Source organism: Solea senegalensis, linkage group LG1 (assembly GCF_019176455.1).
Source record: "Solea senegalensis isolate Sse05_10M linkage group LG1, IFAPA_SoseM_1, whole genome shotgun sequence".
NCBI classification, from domain to species: Eukaryota; Metazoa; Chordata; class Actinopteri; order Pleuronectiformes; family Soleidae; genus Solea; species Solea senegalensis.
The window spans coordinates 13978076-13995044 of NC_058021.1; the positions used below are offsets into that span (position 1 = coordinate 13978076).

The window sequence follows — 16969 nt, forward strand, 5'->3', positions numbered from 1 at the left end:
GACTGCCTGTTTACACGCAACATCTACATGTTGACGCAAGGCATGCACTGGTGCACAGGAGGGTGAGAATTGGACTGAGAAAGGCAGCAGGAAAGGAGACGGCGGAGATGGGGGAGACTGTTGAGGTACAGCCCAGTCTTGGTCTATGTGTCTGGGTGGTGTCCATAGTTTATATGCACCATGCCGTGTGTACTTTAAATCAACTATTTGTGTTTATATATTGTGTCTCCCCTTGTCTAATAAAGGCTGGTAACAGTTGAAGCCACTACAGCTGCTGTTGTTGGTGATTTGCATGAGCTGGAGCGCTCATGGTTGACAATCCTCCTCCACCCACGCTTAAATCCAGACTCCGTCTATTCGATGTCGCTCTAGCCATTATTTTATTTACTAAATGCCCATATCCCTCCGCAGGGTCAGAGAGTATTTTGAAGAAATTATCAAATGGTTTGCGCGGTGTTGTTTTTTAGACGTATGTTCTCATCGATGTTATTGAACACTTAACAGACCCGCGACACATCTCTTTCTCGACAAGTCACTTCGAATTGGCACAATATTCTGTGCGCCGTAGTTGTGGCAGGGGTAGGTGGGTCTATTTTTTGGGGGAGACTAGAAGGGGCTGTGCTCCGGTGCCACTTATCATTAGATATGGCCACCGTTACAGAGTATGCCGAAGCGTCGTCTTCAACTTGATTTTGTGATTTTAACGTAGTGAATTCACAGCTCCGCCACCGTGGCAGGCGGAATGTTGTTTTCTGACAAGCAAATGTTTGTTTTTTCATGTCACGGGAGGCGGTTGTTACTGCGTGGCAGGCTGGCTGCGAGAGTCTCCTAACTGGCCGCTGCTTGGTCCCGCAGCTTGTCGCAGCTGAAGAAAATAGAACCAGTTGCCAACCAAGCGGTCGTCACCCAGTGTTCGCTCTGCGCAGATCCGCGTTTGAAGTTTGGTTTACGGAGTGTTGACTTTTGCAGCTGCCTGGATTTTTGGCTCTGAGTTTGCTCGTACGTTAATGCTAAAACTGTTGGCCATAGACTTGGGTGGCTAACACCAACTAGCTACATTACCCCAACTCGTGCGACGACAGCTGTCATTGGAGAAAGGAAAGTGATCCCCCTCCCTCCTCCAAATGCAAGCGAAGCGGGTTTCTGTTGGATTTACATGATCTGTCTTTCCATCAAATGGGCAAAGTTGGGAATAACATTGCAGCGTTGGAATCTAATGCTATGCGTTGTACATTTCTGAGAACTGCGGTGTTGCTTCATTGGAGAGAGGCTAGCTAGCTTGTTAGCTTGCTAGCTAGCTAGCTTGCTTGGTGATAAAAGTGCGACGTTTCATCTCCCAGTATTTCGGACATGAAGAGGATAATTCGCTATTCATAGGGCTGGAAGGTAAGTGCGAAGCCGTATCGTCTGTTTTCGTGCATGCTGTAATTGTTTGGTATTCATCGTTCTGAAGTGAAGCTGAGCCAACATTATCCATCTCCAGGCTGATGGGGGTTTGTCGCCGCCTTGGCTTTCATGACTCAGACTATTACACGGAAGGCAACATCCAGTGGAGCATTCCGCAGATGCTATACAACAAGAAACACATTCGTATTCACATTTTTAAAGGTTTTATGTGAAGTGTGAGATCCTTGGTCGCACCGAAATGTCCTTTTTCCATAACAATTGGCACAGATGTACGCTTACGTCATTTTACATCGTATCGTTTTCACTTTGTACGTAGCATTGTAGTTCCCCAGAACAGTTCCATTTCGTTCTATAGACCGAGCCTTTGTGTGTTGGGCACGACTGCTCATCAATACCTTCTATCCATTTGGAAATTGCCGAATGGGCAGCGTGGACGAGATTAACAAGTCATATTGCCACCACTAACAAGACTGTGATGTTAGTAGTGTCATAACAAAAGACTGAAGGTGTAATGTTTGGTGTTTTTGTGTTGGTGTTACAAGATGGTGCGACGACTTAGCCAACTAACTGCAAACATAGGTAACCTGTTTGCTGTGTGAACCCTTTTCAAAGTTAGTTGGGTAATGCCTCTTTTCTAATCTACCTCCGGGTTCATGTGATGTGAGGTCGATTAATGTCTTTATGCGTTTCCTTTCTTATAAAGACGATGTCAATTATACTTTTGTCTTGATCGCCAAAGAAAAGGCAACATAGTTGTACAACAACAGGCTAGCTGTCGTTAGCTGTATGCAACTGCTGCTTTGTGCCCCAGCTTGAGTTAACAAAAGCTAACGTTAGCAATTGTGCCCGGTGGTCGTGCCTGCCTAGGAGTCACCACATTCAAACCTCGAGTCCTTATTTTCACCACATTCAATTGAGCCTGACCAGGGTTTGAATCTAATTACGAATGGAACTTTTTTCACAAAAATACGTGTACTGCTCTAGGACCACTTCTCTGTCTCTGATCTCAAATTGAGGATTTAAGCACACATTCACATTATCTGCATAATTGTGCTGACAGTTTTGCTGCTGTAAAGACAATTTCCTGTGGAGTTTGGTGTTGATGGTCCACCATCTGTCCACAGAGCCTGGAGGCTGTTGAAGCCGAATATAGACACAAGGAGAGAATTGCCACATAGCAGCAACAAAAGATGCAGACCAACAACAATTGAACCCTCTCCTGAGTAGGGCTGAACAATTAATCCTTTTTAAATTGAAATTGCTATTTGGAACAAGACCATTAGGAAATTTCAATGTCTGCAGTTTATTCAAAACCCATGGTCAATACTTATTGCTGTTTATGAAAGATTCTAAAATTTTGTGAATGGACTATTGGAGATGGTAGATACTCTCCCTGTGATATTCGTGTTCTTGAGCAATTTCTACTAATTGTAACTGTAAAAAAAAACTGGCAGAAGAAAATTAGAGCCTGGTTGATATTCTTATTTATTTATTTATTGAGCAATTACAAATGTTTTGGTTGTTAAATACAAAGCCAATACAAACATATATACATACAGACCTGGTTTTGCTCTGTCCAATTTTGTTAACCTTACCTAGGAGTTAAGATTGGTCTGTATCATCTTTTCTTTGTTGAGGTTATTGTAATTTGTTCGTAGACTCTGATGCATATATCTTGAAATGGTACCATAAATGTGTTTATTAACACACGTATTTGGATGAGGAAGATTTTTTTCTTACAGGTTAAAAGTGTAGTCCATGAAAATAGTTGCAGGTATCATACAAACAGTTGTGTTTATGTATTTTGGTAGGGTCACTTATTTATGAACTTTTAAGAATTGTGCTTCAATTAGTCAGACACGTATTGTGTAGACTGCTTGACGCCACCATTGGACAATTTTAAGATTAATCAATGAAGTTGATGCACACTCTGCTGGAAAATAATGCAGTGGCAATTTCTAAATCATTGTGGTGCATCTTCTGTATTATGGTCTGTGAAAAGTAATCATATTGGAATCTGAGCTGACCAATGTGCTGTACAAAATTCCACTCTAACATTCAAAATGGCTCAGGTTATACATTGACCTTCTAAGTCACACACACATCAATCAACAATAAAATACATGTTGGAACACCAAGAATGTATGAAGTTACGTTAACAGACTCACAACTCTGCCGCTTCCTCTCCCTTTCTCGACCACTCACTCAATACAAGTACACACATACTCGACTTGACCACTCCCTCTCTCTTGCTTGACCACTCACTCATTACGAGCACACACACACTCACCTGTGCCTCTCTCTTGCTTTAGCACTCACGCTCATGCATAAAAAATACTGCTGTATACTGCAAAACTGTTGAAATAGAAAAATACTCTGGAATAAAAAAAAAATCCTACCCCCAGCACTACTGCAAAGATAACATCTAGTCTTTATCTTGCTGTCAGCTGAAATGTCTTCAACCAACTGTGAACTTTGTCTGCTGAACTCAGTCATCACCGGCATCTACATTGTATTGGGTTTTGCTGCAGTTCTGATGAGAATGCATTAACTTAAGTACTTGCTGTCCAATAAGTGATCAAAGTCAGAATAACAAAGACTTAAAACATCACTTTCCTGTAGCTCTGGGCATTCATGAGAAGATATGTTGACAATCAGTTTCATCATATGCACTTGTAATGGTCTACTGTAAAAAAAACTTGAATCATCACCGATAGGGTGGTCGTCCTTTGTTGCCATGCGATAGCCAGTTCCGTCTTTGCTTCTGTGCTTGTTTACTGGAAATACCCACTCACTAATTAAGGGCTTATCTTAGTCTAAACTAAAATTGGTGTTAATCTAGTTTCATAGTGTACTGTTTGTCTTACATTTTCTATCCAAATGAATATGTGAAAGTATAATATCCCTCAGGTTCCTTAGAGCCAGTGTTTGATTTCTCCATTCTTGGCACTTGTACTAAAAACATGATGCTACAACATGGTGTACTCTGAGGTAGAGGACACGTTCCCTGTGTGGTCTAACTCCCTTCAAAAAAGGACCATAGAGCTCTCAGGGATGAACTGAAAACTTGCCGTGCTGCATCACTTGCCTGCAGTAGAGTCAAAGTTTTAGCTGCAGTGTGTTGTTGAGAGAGGGCTTATGTTCAAAGATGCAGGCAGCACATTTCAAAGCAACTTGCACATCACATCAGATGACATCAGACAGGTGACAAATTAAAAGAAAATTGAAAAAAAAAGCGTGAAAACATTCCATTTGTTTTCATACTGGGCATGAGGGTTACCAAATGGCCCAAGGACAAAGCTGTGTGCAGTTATTCCTCGCACATCTCACACAATTTTAATGTCATCACAGAAATGCCACATAAAAAAAGAGAATCATTTCTGAAGAGTCACTCTAACAAAGTTCCAAGCTTTTGTAGAATCTAAATTGCTGATACTGTTATGGCAGCTCTTGGAGGCTACTGTATTAAGATGATTAATGACATTATTTTCTTTTTAATTGGAATTGGGAATAATCACCTCTACCAGGATTTAATTTTGTTAAAGAGTCAGTGAGTGGGTTGACCACCGGACATGCCATTGTTATCAATGGTCAAAGCTAGTGAGGTTTGGTTTCTTCAGTTATAGAACCAGTGGCTGGGAAAAAACGATACACAAAAGTGTAGATAAAGGGTTTTGTTACTTATCTGTTGATCACAAGAACTGACCAATTTGGTCAATAACAAAACTTAATTACATAATTACCACAATTATCAATCGCAATTATGTCCTTTGCTAGAATTTCAATGGATTCCCTTTAAAAATTTTAAGGATGAAATGCCTGCCATTTATAAATCTGATTGAATTGAGGCCTGTGAGGGGTGCATAATTTGTACTTTAAATTGGGTAAATTAGCCTTCTTTTAACAAGTTGAACTCCCATACATTGACAATATATGTAGACATTTTTTTGTCTGGCCATGTTAGTGTAAATTTGACTGATGGTGTAGAAAGATCTTAAGCATTTCCAGTATCCAAACATGGTTTCCACATCGCAGAGAATACGCTTTCTTTTAGTCAGAGCATTTTTGACCACTTTTTTTTTTTTTTTGTGTTTAATTTCACTTAAAATTCATCTTTAGGGTAGCATCCATGGTAATTACCTTTTTGAGTAGTTTGTATTGGGTGGGTTTTGGTTTAATAGAAAACCTGGAGTGGCTGGATATGGAGTGATTGCAGAATGCCTGGTAAAGTGACTTTCCGCTACTTTTCACTGCATTAATATAGAGCTCTGGACATCATGTGACTCAGTTTATTTACGTTGCCATGGTGACATGAAAAGGTTATGTAAAAATGAACAGAACCAGTACCAGTTTCAGTCTGTCAGAGTTCACTCTCACTTTTTATGAATACAGCCATGTTGATTTGGTTTTGAATAGTTTGACAGATAAGGGTTTTCTAGGGGTTCTATCTGATTTTTAGAAAGCAGGACAGATGATGACTGATATATTGATGCAGATTTTTTTTTGGCCAATTTTTTTTGTTTAATGATAACAAATGATTGAACAAAAATTGCTTAACTTAAGTAACCAGATATTGAACACTAATTGTTTCATTTATTTCAATAAAAATAATGTATGAACTAATTATATGCATGAAATGGCAAATGAAGTGAATCATTTGTAATAATTTACAGATAAATAAATGATAATTGGCCAGTGCCAATTATTTAAAAATAGCAAGTATTGGTATTCCTTTAGTTTCGAGTGTTGCATGAGGGGATTGTGCGATGACAGCTACTGGAGCTTGATTGGACAGAAGCTAGACTGATAATCGTTTGTGTCATTTGATGATCATTTTGTTGTTTCAGCTTTAGTCTTTTCTTGAAGAAGGAAAGGAATCTTGATGAGGATGAAAATAATACACCCCAAACATTTTGTATAAACCACATCCAAGATACTTAAAACCCACTGAATATGACCAGAGCTAGGTGTGCATCACTGTTAAGAGGGATTGCCCAAGGACTTAGACACAGAATCAAATGGATCATCAGAAACGATTGCCTATCATCACCTATAAGCTGCTGAAGGCGCCTCATCTGCCTTCATTTAGTTTGTCTGCTTTAGAAATGGCTAAGTAATATCAGCTTAAAATATGTGAAGACTGAAGGAAGCACACAGTGGTGCATTGTTGCCTCACACCAAGACGTTTGTTGGTTCAGATCCTGGTTTGACCAAGGGCCATTCTGTTTGGAATTGGCATGGTCTCCCTGTGTGTGGATGGGTTCTCTCTGGGTAATGCAGCTTCCTACCACAGCCCCAAAACTTGCAGAACAGGCAAATTGGACACACTAAATTGACTTTAAGTGTGAATGAGAGAGTGAATGGTTGTTTGCCATGGTATGTTGGCCCTGCGATGGACTGGTGACCTGTCTAGGGTGTACCCCAACGACCCAATAGGAAGGATAAAGCAGTAGATGGCAAATGTGAAATCTGGAAAATCTCAGTTAATTCACCTGCAGTGTTTAGAATTTGCCTATGATCTGACATCAGACTGAGTCTTCTTTTAAGAATATGAAATCAATTAGGTGGAAAACGTGTTGCCATGTTTTTCTCTACCTTGTGTTTAAAAACGTGAGATCATTTTCCAAACCATTTAATGCTTTTCTTGATCTCATCTTTCTTATAATCGTTTTCCAGAATGTCATCAGAGGATAAAACTGTGGAGCCCTCTGACCAGGGACCCTTACCGCCCTCCAGCAGTGTAGGGGCCACATCCACAGGAAGTCCTGCCCACGCAGACAAGCGACCACGTGGCAGGCCACGCAAAGATGGTGCTGCCATCCTACCCCAGGCACCATCCTCATCCCTGCCCAAGAACAGAAAGAAGTAGGTTTTTACATGCAAAAACATACCATGGTATTTTTAACAACCAAGTGTTTCATTTTCATTCAAAGTTCTCACAGGAGAGCTCCATTTGATGTCATGTAGGTGTATGGGTTCTGGTTGTCTGTGGATGGTAAAACATATATGTTTGGTATGTGACAATTGCAACTGCAAATAGAGGTGCTCACTGCAAAATTTGAGATATTTCGTTTTTTTTTTACAGAGAATTGACATATGACATATTTTATGACAGTTTTCTGTCAGTTTTCATAGCATAATATCATAGCTCATTAAATACTAGATTAATTTAACCGTAGCAACATTATCTTAATGACATTATAACCTTAGAGTTTTCTATAAAGTAACTCTATAGCTTTTTGTATTGTAATTGTCAAAATCAAGCCATCAAATTCTAAGGCTGACTGTCTGAGTGAGTAGTTGACCATACACGGTATTATTGGGGGAAAAGTAAAATTGTGATTTAATGTTAAAATAATAAGTAGAATTCATACTATTTTAGTATGTCTGGATTGCAGAAATTTAGTTGTTCAAAATGGGTCCTTTTATAACCATTTAGTTGAATAAAATGTCCTTGCAAGAATTGTATTTAAAAGCCCATGTTATTTAGATGTTTCAAACTGTTCCACATCTGCTTGATTTTCATTAATTGTGCCACAGAAATGTCTTTGTGGGTATTGTACAAGATGTCTAGCTTGTCTGTCACTCCCATAGCAATATTCAGAATAATACAGCTTATAGCTTCTCTGTAATATAATGCTTGCCATGTTCTTAACTCTCTCCTTATTCTGTCCTCGCAATCAGTCTTAATACCCTGCTCCCAGTGGATCGTTTAATCTGCAAACATCCAGAAGATGTGTTAATGCCATGTTGAAAGAGTGACCTGTGGTAGATTTAAATTGTTTCATGTTGATAGGTCCAGAACAAACGTGCAGAAATGGGCTGCACGTAATCAGCCATCTATTTTTTCGATCACTCGATATATAGGGCATGCACCGCTGCCGATTTCCTGTATCAATCCTATCCAGATTCACATGGTCCCAAATTGATTCAAGAGAGGAGACATTCTTTCATTCTTCTAGCTCAAAGATGTAGTTGTATTCTACTGCTCCATGGCCAAAGTGGTGTAAAACCATAGTCACCTTAACACACACAAACATGGCTTTTGGTTTGTATTGAGTTACAGACAAATCGGTAACAGCTTCACAGTGAACATATGCTGCTCTGCTACCACGGTTGGGTCTCATTTATATCCACCTCGAATGTCTGAGTGTTGATATAAAGGGTTGCTAGCGTGAGTTAGCTTTAAGGTTAACTTTATATCCGAGCACCATTGTTGTCACAGTTTACCTTTACTGACTTTTTATTCCACCTCCTTGCATCAGTACATTATACTCCCGATGCCCCCCGCATTGTCAATAAATAAATAAATAAATAATGATTTACTAGGAAACTACTAGGATTTACTCACAATGTTAGTTAGTTCAAACCTTATGAAAGCTAACTGACTATTTTACTACAAATAATTATTAATACAATGTTTTTGAGATAAATACTTTGTTTATAAGGGGAATAACATGCAGTGAGGCGATCATTGTGACCCCAATGACCTTTGTTGGTTCAGAAAAGCAGGACATTACTGCTCTACCATAGCACTTCCTGTAGTGCATCACAGTTATTGGTGGTGGTTTGCCAGAGGCGTGATTTAATTTAATATTTTCAGCAATAAAATTGCGCATCGACAAATTTTGGTAATTGACACCGTTGATTATGTTGACTAATCGTTGCAAGATTGTAGTTGCTTGAGAAATAAACATGTTTTTGTTGGGGTGGCAGATTACCACTAGAGCTGTTATCGCAGTAATCAAGATCAGTATTGATACCCCAATTTGCTTTCATTGAATTAGAACCTTTTGAACTTTAAAAAAGCTCAATAATAGTAAGTCCCCACCAACGCTCGTCAGTGATCAGAACTGTACTATGACTGTGCTCTTACCACAGCACACTCTCAAAGTCGTAGTCAGACACAACTGTCTGGTCCGTCTAATATATTAATATATAAAAATAAATCTGAAAGTAAAAAATAAATTTGTACTTTTAAAAAAACCTTGTGACAAAGGAGGATATGTCAGAAATCGGTCTTGCGGACTTAATTGTTGGAATTTACTTGATTTGCCCACGCTCCATCTGCCAGTCAGTCCATTTCAGAATGGCAATCTGTGTCAGGTTTTCCAGGCTGCAGTGTGCGAGCTGGGACTACTTTCCATGGCATTATTTTCACCTTTTCTCTTTTTTTCTCTCTCTCCTTCTGGTGGAAGTGTGTGTGTGTGTGTGTGTGTGTGTGTGTGTGTGTGTGTGTGTGTGTGGGGGCATGGTGCATGGTAAGGGTTTTGAATGTTCGTCTTGAGCATTTTCTTTTTCAGTGAAAAAAACTGGCTGTGTTTTGAGTTGATATTTGATTTAATATATATTTATAATTACAGTAACATCTTATGTAGCAGGCTCTGGAAACGTGTCATCACAAATTAGTGTGTTGGTATACATTATATTTTGGTCAGTAATAAAAATGTTGCACAGTTGGATTTGTTTTCTGCAATCAAAACTTGCCTTCGTGCTTGTGAGCATTTGAAGGAAGGCATGTGATAGACAATGTGTTCTGCATAAGTGGTTTGTTATTCTACACATTTTTCTTGTTTTGGTTATCTGCCTCACCTGCATAAGAGTTCAGAGGCATACTGCAATGTGTATTTTTGCAATGGTGTCATCTCACATGATGTTTTTTACTGCCACATGCTCAAGATTCATGTCTAATGCACAGCTTTACAGTGAACAAGACCCTATGAATGAGCAATTAAGTGAAAGTTAATTTTTGCTGTTGTTGTATCCAAAATTTGCGTAAATGTTGCATTTGATTTTATTGCAAAAACTACATTACACTTAATTTTATAAGATTGATTAAAATGGTTCAACAGTTACTTTGTGCAGCTTTACATGGAAAGTATTTTCTGTTATTTGGTAATATCTGCCGTTTAAAGACAATTATGTTTAACTCAGTCTTACTGATAAGTGTATATATAGGATTGCCAGTGGTCTCCTCTGTCATTCTTGGTCTTCTGGTTTCTTCTTATCTTGACATGGAAGTCATTTAGAGGGAGGAGTTGATTTGGCATTCAGCCATTTGTGATTTTTCTCTCCACTTCAATTGAAAATGTAGCCCCACCTCCTCCAAAGCCCTTCAAGAGGGGTATGTGCTGGTGCTTGTATATATCCTAATTTGCATATAGGCACATGGTTTGAACTGTCAGTGTGGTTGTCAGATATGCTGACTGGGCATTTTCACTAAAATAATCATACAATTGCAACATATTTGCCTGTCTTTAAGACAGTAGTGACATCTCCCGTGGAGATAACGGTGTGGATTGGAGGAAAAAGGCAGAGATTATTTTTAGCTTGGCAATTTTCTGAGTGGATTTTGATAGTAGTAATTAAACTTGAAGGGTCTTATGATTTCGGGTTTTTTCTAATGGCTGTTGTTGTTCTCTAATTGGTATAATTTGTCGAAGGACAAATTAATAAAAACAAATTTCCTAGAAATCAATTTTCATTTTACAAAGGGTAATAAGTACTCAATTGGTAATGGTTAAAATCCCATCACCTGCCCTGAAAAAAACGTTGTCTAATTGAGTTCTGACGCTTCTTGAATAAATGAACATTTGGGTAATTATGATGAATAAGTCGAAGAAATCACAAATCTGGAAAAAAAAAGTAAAGTAATATAGCCTGATTACACGGTGTAGCTCGAAACATCAACAACATGGGCTGTGTGGATCTTTTTTCATGGCAGGGTCTATTAAGTAACATTGCCATTAAGCAACAAGAATAACTGATTATGTTAAGAACAACACTGCAAAAAAATGTTGAATTTAATGGTCTAGGTTTTGCCGCCAACACATTATTTTCCACAGTGTAAAATTAACTAGAGCATTGACCTTTTCACAAACTGAGAGCGTAACCAACACCTTATTACAAATGTACATACATCAAAACGATTTCTGTTCTTATAGGTTCTAAGTGCCTTGTTCTATACACACTGCAGTAGCTATTGGTTAGATGATGGAGTGGATGCTGATTACTCGCAATAATCAAAGGTCATAGTTGTTGTTTTCTTAATTTGCTGGTTGGTATTAGGACTGGAAAAGATCTTATCACGATATATGTTTTTAAGTAAGTTTTGTAATATTAAGTGTATTTCTGTAATTTATTTATTTTTTAGATATTTTATTAATCCCCTTAGGGAAATTATTCTCTGCATTTTGACCCATCCTAGAATTAGGAGCAGTGGGCTGCCACACTGAGTAGCGCCCAGGGAGCAATGGGGGTTGGGTACCTTGCTCAGGGGTACCCCAGTGATTATCAGTGCAACAGCCTTTAAGACCAGGAAAAGTCATGACGATATCCAAACTCTAAGAGGATACCTGAGGATTCATGTACATTCATGGTCCACTGTTTGTGTTGTCTTGAATCACAGTTTTTATGTCATAATAACATGTGGTGTTTGGATTTAGATTTGAATCTTAACAAGAAAATGTGCTTAGATAATGGAATTTGTACTGAACACACGCGTCACAATTCTGATGCCTGATTTGTGGATGGTGTTGCATTATATTGCCACAGTGCCTCTTGAGTTATTCAGATTGACCATTTTTTAAATTCAACATATTACCAGTGACCCCAACCCCCAATCTACCACCATTTTTGCCATGCTTGGTGGGTTTTTTGCGCCATTAAAAATTAGTGATAGCTATGACTTTATTACACTAATTTATTAATGCATCGCCAACCCCGTGTTGAGGCGAAACACAGTCACACTTCCATGTCTAATTGTTGGTGTTTTTTTCTCACCGTAGGGGTCGCACCAGAGGAAGGGTTGTTGTAGATGAGGAGGACAGCATGGATGGAAGTGAGATAACGGAGTCCGTCGGCACTCAGGACACAGGTGGGACTTTGCACTTCTCTATTTTTGATTCATTATGTACATATTGGCTCTGCTGAAACTGACACAAGACTGGAGCTTGCGTCATACAGCGTGCTTATTTCAGTTAAGGCAGAGGAGTCTTCCTCACTTGGAGAAAGATGGATGAGAGTTTTTTTCCTGGCACCTCATGCTTCTACTTCAGTGCTATAATTGAAAGGGTTTAGCTTGAGCTGTGAAGCTGCAGTGGGTGTTCATTTTTTTTTCTCCCCTTACTGCTTCTATCTCTCCTCCCGCTCCGAGATTGGCATTGAGGTGCAGTGGGAAAGAGCCCAAGGCTAATGCCCTCTAAAAGCTTTTTAAAATCCCATCAGTCTCTCCAGACCCATTTGTGCATTTTTTTAACGCATGTACATCACATCATGTGACCATGCCATCCATTCTTATGCATCTCAGTGCAGCCCTGCTGAATATATTAGGGGATTCACATTCTACCTAAGGCTAGGCAACCCTAATGTTTTTAGTTTTAGTTTACCTTACACAAAAACAAGGGTTAGGGTTAAATGTATGCACCTAGGGTTGCCTATCAGTCTATTACTTGGTCCACTTCTTGCATTTTTCTATTATACAGTTCTAGCACTACTCAGCTCAACTCTATTCATTTTCTTGCGTTTCCATTATGGAGAGTACCTGGTACCTGACCTGGTGCTTCTTTCGATACTTGCTCTGACGAGGTTCCAAGTGAGCTGAGCCGATACTAAAATGTGACGTCACTGGAAGAGTCATGAACGTGACACCTGACACAAGAATCAAACCAAACAATGCCAAACTGCATATCAGTGTATTTAGTGACAAACATGAGCTGAATCACAACCCGTTCGGCCATATTTCAGTTCAGTGACCGTGTCAGACGGAGTCTGTGCCCGATCATGCAGGAAGGACTGAACGATACAGTGAACAAATCTTTTTAATTAGCAGATTCTAATGATTCAGTGAACTGAAAACGACGACCCCACCCACATCGAGGAGGTACTATGAAGTAATGGAAAATGATGTGCCTGATACCAACCTGAGTTGAGCCGAGTCAAGTAGTGCTAGAACTGTATAATGACAAAGGGCCATCAAAGGCCGGCAGTTACCTCACCAATTATATGTAATGTCATCTCTAAACGTGTGCATCTCTGAAAAAAGTAAGCATTAACTTATATATCTTAATTGTCTTAAACAACTGATTTTTGTCACTTGGTCAATATATAGAAACTCAATTATATTTGAGACATTTTTACTGTTAACGTTATCTTCGTTGCATAGTGACACTTCAAGTGCTTATCGGGAATAAGGGGTTGTTTAACTATAGTTAATAGAAAACAAATTTATTCCACATTCATATCTCCAGGTTATAAGTCTTACGCAGGTACATGGAGTTATTAGAAGGTAATGAGCTTTAACTTGTCCTTGTGTAATTCCACTGGATGACACTCAATGATTGTGGTATTAGTCTAATTACATTACTTTAACACAAAATTTTTACAAGCCCCAAAGTCTCAGTGAGAAGTGCTTTTGGGAGTTGCATTATATATTGTAGCACAGTAAACATTTTCATGTTTTTTTTTTTAGTAATTTAGTTTACTAGGACTGATGAAATTAAACTCCACTTTTTGAAACATTTGGCAGCGATTATTCATATTTTACTCTGCCTCGGTTATCGATATTCTGCACAGGAGCCTGATGTTCCCATTGGGTTTACAGTAATCAGTGCTTGAGCATATGGTTTCCATATTTTACCATCCATCTCAGTGATAAGAGCAGAGTTTTGACCTGGAAGAAACTGTCTGGATTGGAGGCATCTTTCTCCATGACAGCTTTTGTCAGTTGGACATTGCATGTTGATTTTACAGTCATTTGGAATTCAGTAAAGAGCAACTGATAGGAAGTGAATTACCAAGAGTGCACTTGCACTGTAGTTCCACTTGCATTATTATTTCTTTACTGACTGATGTGATCATTTCCTTTTTTTGTTAGAAACCCAAATCCTGCCTGCAGAGACCGTGGAAGAGATGGCCAGTGAAGTGCCAGAGAAGGACGAGCCCTCCTGCCCTCTGGCCCAGAGCCCTCCAGCTGAGAATTCAGCAGGACCATCTGTCCCAGGGAGTAGAGAAGTGAAAAGCAGGTTAGAAATGCTAAACTTGCCACAGTTGTTTGAGAAACTTTTTTTAATGCATGTTTTTCCAAAGTCGGACAGGAAAAAATCAACACAGTTTGGCTATGTATTGGACTAGAAAAATTATAATGTATGATTGTAGCACTACAGTTATGATGTAAAAATTGCACATAGCCTCTCAGCTACAGCTGTCACAGCCACATTCAACACAGACATGTAGGCCCTTCTGCAAGTGAAGACTGGGACCTTTGTTCGTGCCGCTAATGTCGAAGATACTGTCTGCTGAAGCTCTGTCTCTGATATTGACTGTGTTCTTAGAAGTATACATTTCTGTTAATATTAATGGGGAAATTAGTTGATTGGGAAATTCATATGCTGCTCTACCTGCTGAGGCGCTTGTAAGCAGTCATGCATTTCTATTTTGCAATGTGACCAAGTACGTTTGCCATTTTTGTGCCTTGTTGTGTGCACATGCATGAATGGATTGAATATGACAAATCCGCTGGTTAAGGCAACACTCTCTTGCCTCGTGCCACTCTGTTAAAGGTTATAATCACTCTTCTGACCTGTCCCTGCCATTGATGTTAGTGATGGAGGGCAGTCTAGCAGCATCTCAGGGGATCTTATTAGCAAGTCTAGCTAATTGCTTTACAATTAAATAAATATTTCCTGCAATTTTTTAAAAATGTCCTAACTTTTCATCTCCTGACCAGTAATCTTTATTAATCTAAATGTTGTACTTTCCAAAACCAGTTGTAAATATAAGGTGTATGTATTTGTCTTCCCACAGTCTGACAAAATCATGCTGAATTAACAGTTTTATTTTGTTAAAGTTAAACGCAAGCCTTAAAAACATCCGCATCTTGTGTTTATATGTCTGTTGTGCCCAGAGAATCTCGTTGCCAGAAAAGGAAGGGCTTAATTAATGGTGACATGCATGCCACTGTCTTAAGTCACAGCAGGTATATATAATTAACTACCCTCTGCCACCCATTTTCTTTGTTTCAGTAAGCGTCTCTGTGCCTTCTGTTTCTGCGGTGGCCGTAGCCTGCTGGGTCAGGGGGATCTGCAACTCTTCTGCACCATGCCTCAGCTTGAAGCATTATTCAGTCAGAAGGACGGAGGAGGCTCGACGAGTGATGGGAGTGATGGTGATAAAACTACTCAGCCTAAAATGGCTGAAGAGACCACCTCAGGACAGAAGGAAAAGACAAAGTAAGTAGACCTTGCTTACAGTGGTATTACAAAGTCAGCTATTTTATCTGTGTTGTCTCCCTTTAGGAAGTAAATGAGCTACATGAAATCAGAATTTGGTTATGGTGTAATTTCACACATTGTTTTGGCGTCCTACATTTTTGTACACGCTAAATGCTGAACAGGAAATAGCCAATTCTGTGAGAAGGCATATGTATGCACTTAATGTTATTGCACTAATTGTAAGTCACTTTGGATAAAAGTGTCTGCTAAGTGACATGTAATATATAGAAAGAAATCTACTTTGGTCTTATGTAAATCTTTGTTGAATTCATGTTGTGTGAAATTCTTATTGAAACGGGTTTAGAGGTTTTATTTACACATTTGCCGATAAACACAAGGGACCATGTACATAACACCTACTCAGACCTGAGAAGCCAAAGGGCATCCCTCAGTTAGCACGTTGTGTTGTCAGTCTACATTTGAAGGCTAAATCAATTTGCCTCAGCAGGAATAGTATCTGTTAGTGCCCTGAGGCTGAGGTTGCCACATCAGGTGTGTGTTTGTGTGTGTGTGTGTGTATGTGCGCCAGAGAGAGAGAGAGAGAGAGAGAGAGCACACGCAAGTGTTCAGATGAGTGCACACCATGCCAACAAAGGCCCCTCCCCGGACACTTTCGTCAGCTGCCTAATTTGTTTTGGTCCTTTGGAACCAATTGGGTGTCTCTGTGGGTTCCCTGTGAAATAATGTGAGCAGTATGGGTCTGGCATCACGCCAAGCCCAACCAGTAGCTGTTGTATTGTTGCTGTGTGATTGGTCATTGGGGCCAGTCCCTGGTTCTGCCACACAGAGGCAGAGTGGGGAGCCCAGGGCAAGAGGATAAATTAAATATTGATTTGTCAGAGAACCAGTGATAGTGGAAAGGGGGGGGGGGGGGGGCTGAGGAAATATGAGGTGGTGGGAGAAGATGGTTTCATAATATTTGATTAAACTTTGGCTCTAATCAAGAAGCGGTCAAGGCTCTTTGTCATCTTTACACCATCATGCTTCCAGAAGTGAGTCTCTGGATTTTGGCCGTTGGCTTGTTTACTGGAGCTTGGGTCCTTTTTAAATGCAAATGCACCCTCTCCACATTTTCTGCATGCTATGTGGCTCACTAGTTCAAGCCAGGGACTCGGAGAAACGCATCCTTTTCAACAGATTTTATGAGACTGAACAGCCAGCCTCTTGTGCACACACCAAACAAGATGGCCCTCTTCCTCCTCCTCCTCCCTTCCCTCTCTCCTCCCCCACAGCTTTTTATTTGCTCTCTAACATTTTCCCCCAGCTCATTCTCCCCGTCTACAGCTCTCTGC

At 39.7% G+C, this 16969-nt stretch overlaps 1 protein-coding gene across 8 annotated transcripts in view; it reads left to right on the forward strand.

The window, feature by feature from the left end:
• The first annotated feature begins 576 nt into the window (after positions 1 to 576).
• LOC122778117 (histone-lysine N-methyltransferase 2C-like) overlaps positions 577 to 16969 on the forward strand; it is a 62745-nt gene continuing 46352 nt past the window's right edge. For 3 of the 8 annotated variants that reach the window (XM_044039739.1, XM_044039757.1, XM_044039747.1), the window contains exons 1-5: positions 580 to 1386; positions 7084 to 7272; positions 12195 to 12283; positions 14282 to 14429; positions 15429 to 15635. In XM_044039739.1, the coding sequence (XP_043895674.1) occupies positions 7085 to 7272; positions 12195 to 12283; positions 14282 to 14429; positions 15429 to 15635 (632 nt within the window). In that variant the 5' untranslated portion in view covers positions 580 to 1386; position 7084. Of the gene's footprint in view, positions 1387 to 7083; positions 7273 to 12194; positions 12284 to 14281; positions 14430 to 15428; positions 15636 to 16969 lie in introns of all 8 variants that reach the window. The other 5 variants (XM_044039715.1, XM_044039722.1, XM_044039707.1 and 2 more) reach the window with 4 other exon arrangements.